This window comes from Phalaenopsis equestris, unplaced genomic scaffold, assembly GCF_001263595.1.
Source record: "Phalaenopsis equestris unplaced genomic scaffold, ASM126359v1 Scaffold000488, whole genome shotgun sequence".
Taxonomy (NCBI): domain Eukaryota; kingdom Viridiplantae; phylum Streptophyta; class Magnoliopsida; order Asparagales; family Orchidaceae; genus Phalaenopsis; species Phalaenopsis equestris.
This window is the reverse complement of record NW_018164928.1, coordinates 996,849-1,003,097: the sequence shown is the minus strand read 5'-3', so window position 1 is coordinate 1,003,097 and position 6,249 is coordinate 996,849. Positions and strand designations below refer to the sequence as shown.

General features: G+C 32.8%; 2 protein-coding genes across 2 annotated transcripts in view; one reads left to right on the top strand and one right to left on the bottom strand.

Annotated features, from left to right (window-relative positions):
- The window catches only part of LOC110028094 (guanylate kinase 2, chloroplastic/mitochondrial), a gene marked incomplete at its 5' end in the record, with an annotated part of 8,747 nt that extends 8,491 nt beyond the window's left edge, over positions 1 to 256 (top strand). The window contains 1 exon segment of the mRNA XM_020729814.1: positions 12 to 256. Within this exon segment, the coding sequence (XP_020585473.1) occupies positions 12 to 224 (213 nt within the window). The 3' untranslated portion in view covers positions 225 to 256.
- A 902-nt stretch (positions 257 to 1,158) lies between these two features.
- LOC110028090 (cleavage stimulation factor subunit 77) overlaps positions 1,159 to 6,249 on the bottom strand; it is a 74,226-nt gene continuing 69,135 nt past the window's right edge. Inside the window, 6 exon segments of the mRNA XM_020729809.1 lie at positions 1,159 to 1,411; positions 1,413 to 1,512; positions 2,175 to 2,393; positions 2,853 to 2,969; positions 4,377 to 4,481; positions 4,559 to 4,625. Coding sequence (XP_020585468.1) covers positions 1,342 to 1,411; positions 1,413 to 1,512; positions 2,175 to 2,393; positions 2,853 to 2,969; positions 4,377 to 4,481; positions 4,559 to 4,625 — 678 coding nt within the window. The 3' untranslated portion in view covers positions 1,159 to 1,341.

The following is a 6,249-nucleotide window of genomic DNA, read 5'->3' as shown; positions in this document are numbered from 1 at the left end:
AGAGCGGGGAGGTTTTGGCGGGGAGGCTCGTGGATCGGAAGACGGAAACGAGCGACATGCTTCTCGTGAGGATTGCGACAGCAAGAGAGGAGGTGAAGTCAATGAGAGATTTCGACTACGTCGTCGTCAATGCCGAGGGTAAGCTCGACGAGGCGGCGAAGCTTGTTGAGTCCATTATTGATGTAGAGAAGGCTAGAGTGAAGCAGCGTTCTGTGAGGTTATAGATTTAGGAGGCTGCTTTCTTCTTGTTGTAGTTACTGTTGTGTTTTAGGGGAGATTGATTGCTGGGTGGATGTATTTCAAGTAATGAAATGATGATATTCTTTGATGATTTTTTTTAGTAATGTGTTATATTTAGTTTAAAATAAATTTAAGGAAGAGTTAAATAAATAAATAAATAAATAAATTTATATTTATATATACCACTCAATTTTTATATATTTACATATTGAACTGGTAAAGTTTAATTTTTAACATATATTCTGCCTTATCTATTGATGAAAGGGTAACTTCTTAAAATTCATAAGTGATTTCTGATGTGATGCAAAAGAGTGGGTGATTAAATGTAAAAAAGTAAGACTCTATAGGCGTTAGAGATGTAAATAAATAGGAATTGAGTGTTATTTGTATAAATGCCCTAATTTTATTGATTAAAAATATGTTCAATCATAGTGCAAATATATATATTATAGGCCTTTATTCCTATGATTTACAAGAAAATTCTATATTATTTAATATTACACAAATATAATATTTCCTTGTAAATCATAGGAATAAAAGCCTAAATAGGTTTACAAATCAAATTTTAAATGTTTTGCTTGGTATGCATGCAAACACATTAAATTAAAATGTAAAATTTTGGTTTATTTATTTGAAAAATTATACATTTGTGGCTGTCAAATTTTGAACTATACTTTTTTTCAAACAATGAAAATCAAATTTGTCAAACTCAATTTCAATGCCACCCTGCGACATTATATATATATATATATATATACATATAACTCTTAAATTTATTTATTGATTGAAAAATGAACAATATGGCTAAATAAAAAAACCCTTCTTCCTCTATTTTTCAAATTTCCAAACAAATATTAAATTTTATTTTTTTGAAATTTTCATAAATTCCCAACCTTTTAATCATATTACATGCAAATACATAAATTCATTTAAGAGCACGAACTATATAATAATTTGAAAAAAGGAAAGATATAACATTTATACAAGATAATAATTCCCTTATATCACGATCCAGCTTATGAAATGTACACATCAGATCCTGCTAATAATATATTCCTTAGAGCTGATAATAATTCCCAAAAACTTTCAGAGTTTGAATGGTTAGCTTGAGCTAATGGATTGGTCGCCGCCGGAGAATGCACTTCCAGCGGATGCTGCGGAGCCGGTCTGCGGACGCGGCTGCACCTCTGGTTTTCTGTATTTGTCTGATCCTGAACATGTCTTTGGGGAGAGGCCTGCTCTGTACAGTTGTGACTTCATCATCATCTTGTCCTGATTATGCATTCCAATGTCAAAAAATCAAACATATGAAAATAAAAATATAGTTTTTATAATTTTGGGACATCTTTCTACCAGCGCCGCCACCACAGTTTTAGAAATTGTTACGGTGAAAAGCTGCCTTTTGCAACAAAATATATTAAGGTGGTGGATGCAAAGAAATTGTGGTACAAATTTTTAATAATAAAAAAATATATTTATAATTCCCACCACAGTGTTTTAAGAAATTTTATCTACCATAATGTTACAACCATCTTCAAAAGAAACCATCAATATGCTGAAATGTATTAGCCGTAAGAAAGGCGCCCGACTTTCTTAGAGGATTTACATAAATACCAACACAATTCTTGGGTGTATACATATCTAACATCTAAAATTTGACATTTGCATGCATAACACTCAAATCTTTAGTTCTTTAAAGTGAAATACACATTTTCATGCATAAATTTTAACGTAATTACAAAACTAAAGCGGTCTAAGTATTAATACCAATTCATGTTAAATATCCAAGCATATAAATATTGTGTGGAATGCATGTAAATTTTCTAACAAATAATTCAACTTCATGTAAAAAAGAAAGGCGCGGATAGTATGACAACATGTAAATACTTGGTTTGCACATCAAATTAAAAAAAAGTAATGGGGAGGGGGCATACTGTCAATGTCTTTTCTGATTGCAGAATGTCCTTCTCTAGGAAATCTGCGAGATGAGCCATTTGGATTCAGCCGCGTTTTGCTGGATCCTGATAGATCACTGGTACTGGGGCCGGGAGCAGGAACAGCTTGTTGGTTGGAAAGGGTTTTTGCTGTAGTTCCAGCAGGCGGGTTATTTTGCAACAAGATAGATAACACAACATCCACGCTGGGGTAAGGACCTAAAATCATGAAAAAAAACATATAAAATTTTCAAATTGCGCGGAAGACCCCAGTTTTAGATGTGCAAAATGCTCATATTTCACTACTGTCATGACAATAGAGCAATGAATATTGAAGGACTATTTTCGTATATAAAACCCAATTCTTATGTATTTACAAATCTAACATCTAAACTTTATTTTTTATATTTATAGCACCCAAATCTTTCATATCAAATCAAAAGTATCAGCAGTTTTACTTAAAAAAAAAAAAAATGAAATATAGCTGTTCACGCTTAGGCAAAGTGACATATGTAAAAATTGAAGTTGAGGTGTTCGATATGTAACTATATAGGAATTGAGTGGTATTCATGTAAATCGTCCAATTTATTTATTTTTTTTTAAATCCATCCAGGATTTAAGCAACTTTGCTATCTTGGAAATTGCTTCAAAATATTCAGAATAAAATGCTACTTATACCTTCAACAGCAGGAAGGTTTGTAATGAAAGAAACCAATGCCGGGGATACAGATTTCAAAATATCATCAGCTGCTTTGTGATTTCCAGAACCAATTGAGTTTGAGACAGTTAAGGGATCTGTGAATTTTACAAAAATACAATATTTCACCATAGAAAATCCATTACACCAAAAAAAAAAAAAAAAAGGAAAAAAACCAACCCAAAAACTGCCCGGCCCAAAAACAACTGCACGGCCGCATAATCGATGCATTTTGAGTTGGTTTTAGAATAATTTAAAGGGCAATTAGAAGTACAACGCTCAAATCTTCATTATTTACAAAAAAGGGGCCAAACTAGGAGAAAATTCTACGTTCGGACACCACACGGCCAACTACCGAGCGCCACGTCGCCATACACGTGGGCGCCAAGCGACGTGGTGCTAGGTGGTTGGCCGTCTGGACGTGCGGACGGCTGGACGTAATATTTCCCAAACTAGAATACGACCAAAATATTAAAAAAAAAAAACAAAATAACTACCATTCAACTAAAAAAAAAAAAAAACTACCATTTAAGTGTTAGTTTTGTTGAAAACTTGAGTGTAACACATGTATCTACCTATGGCTTATTAGATTTAACAATTCGGATGCCAATCATGTAAATAAAAAGGTACCGGCAGAACCCACAAAAATCTTCTATTATTTAAACATTCTCTTGTATGATTCTAAGAGAAATTTAAATATACCACACAATTTTTATGTGTTTACATATGTAACACCCAAAGTATAATCATAAACTTGTGCATGAAAAGGTGCATTTAGCTTTTAAAAAGAAAGTGATGGTGATATTTTGGAAATGATGTGAAAGATTTGAGTGATATGCATGTAAATATGAATGTTTAGGTGTAAGATATGTAAATACAAAAGAATTATGTGGTATGAAAGAATTATGTGGTATGTAATTATGTGGTATGTATGTAAATGCCCCAAATTTTAATGAAGCTGTAGTATGTAACAGTGCTTAAGATGCAGCTAGTGATGAAAAAAAGCTGCTCTGCAAATGTAGAAGTTCGAGTACATTGATCCCTTCACAAACTCTACATTAGCAGGAGCTTCAAGCAGTAGGTAATAACCTCACACTTATAAAATCATTTTTTTTATTTTAAAATTTATAAAATATATCATTTGATCACATGAATCAATAGAGACTGCATGTAAAATCTGGCATCATAGTTACACCGAAAAATAGTTTGGGGAACTTGTATACATAACCGCCCAATTCCTATGTGCTTGCATATCAAACACCTAAATTTTACTATTAACATTTATACCACCCACAAAAAAAATACCGCCATTTTAACTTTTAAAAATTCAAATACACTTTGTCATGCAAAGGTAAGGTGGTATGTATTTAAAGCTTGAAGTTTATGTGTTAGATGTGATAATACATAGAAATTGAGTGCTATGCGTGTAAATCTTTCAAATAGTTTTTTCGCTGACGTCTTTTCAGGAGCAACTTTCCGCAAATGTTTCTAATAAAATTTCGTACCAGTGGTTTGTCCAGGATCATATATGACCATCCGAGAAGTGTCCGGGTAAACAACTTTCGTTGATTGCAAATATACCTTGTTCACTGGCCCCACTGAAATTTTATCTGCAAACAATGCAATATATGTAGAGACGACCACAAAATTTGTAATTTCATTAAGAAGCGACGCTATAAAGCGGTACCCGAAACATTAGTCCCGTTCAAAAGGGAAGACTTTTCAGCTTTCTTATCCATGGTTCTAGCAAGCCACTGCAAAAATAAGATAAAATAATAATAATAAATAAAAATAAAATAAGGAAATTTACATACATTCCACTCAAATCCCATGTATTTACATATCCAACACCTATACTTTATTTTTTACAAACATTCCACATGCAAATGCAAGAAAAAAAATGTATCACCTTTTAAAAGTTAGAATGATGGTTTTTTTTTATGTGATATGAAATATTTTGGTGGTATAAATGTAAAAAAGCAAAATTTAGTTGTTAGATATGTAAATACACATGTATTGGATGGTATGTATGTAAATGCCCCATCAAAAAATGAAACCCATTGCATGTTTTTAATCAACTCAAAGTACACGACTGATAAGATGCTTAAACATCTGAGCATGACAACATATGAAAATCAATGCGAAGCCTGTTGCAGTTTACCAACACGTAACAACATAAGAAGCTTTCGAGAAATAGATCCGATAAGCATCACTAGCCATCTAAAATTTTAATCAAGGTAGCGGGCACATGCATCATCAACACCCAAATCATAACTCGAATGTGAGTTATAAACTTTTTATTTTAAAAAATATTGATATATTGAGAAAATATTGAGAATAAAATAGAGAAATTAACTATAATTATTAAAGTGCAACGAAAATAAGAATGAGGAAGTAAATAAAGCATGACATGAATGTATGAAACATCCATACATGTTGAAAAACAATCGAGAGAATAAGAGATCAATTGGATAGTCTTGTTTGAAGCCTGGTGAAAATTTGAGAATGAAAATTTCTATTCTTCTTATTGCAAACCTACTATTAAATTGGATTTGGAATCTCTTATTAATCATAACGTCACCACTCACACTAATCTTAGTAGTCATATAGTTGTTGAGCATCATGACCTCCAAGTCTTCACTACAAACAACAACAAACAACAAAGCCTTAATCAAACTACGTGGGGTCGGCTACATGAATCCTTTTCTCCATTGCGTCCTATTTTCATTTAGTTATAGTAAATTAAAATCATTTTTAATACAATAAGCCCAAGTCTTCCTAGGTCTACCTCTGCCTTTCTTAACACAAGTCGAATTTAAAACATCTACTCTCCTAATCGGATCATCTAATGGTCGACGTTTAATATGACCAAACCATATAAGACGACTTTCTCTAATTTTGTCTATCAAAGGAGCTACACCAACCCTATCACGAATATATTCATTGCGCATTTTGTCTCTAAGTGTAAAGCCACTAATCCACCTAATCATTCTCATCTCGGCAACACTTAACTTATTATTATGCTTCTCTTTTAAAGGCCAACATTCAGCCCCATAGAGCATTGCAGGTCTCACCACCATCTTATAAAATTTTCCTTTCAGTCTAAGCGGTACTTTTCTATCACACAAAAGGCCCAAAGCATTCCTCCACTTCAACCAACCAACTTGAATTCTACTATTAACATCCCCATCTATATCACCATCGCTTTGGACAACGGACACAAGATATCTAAATCGTTCACACCTTTTAATAATTTGATCACCCAAAGTCACACTTCTGTCACTAGAGCTATTACTACTAAAATTACATTCCATGTATTCAATTTTAGTCTACTTAAGCGAAGGCCTTTAGACTCCAATGTAGACCTCCATAATTCAA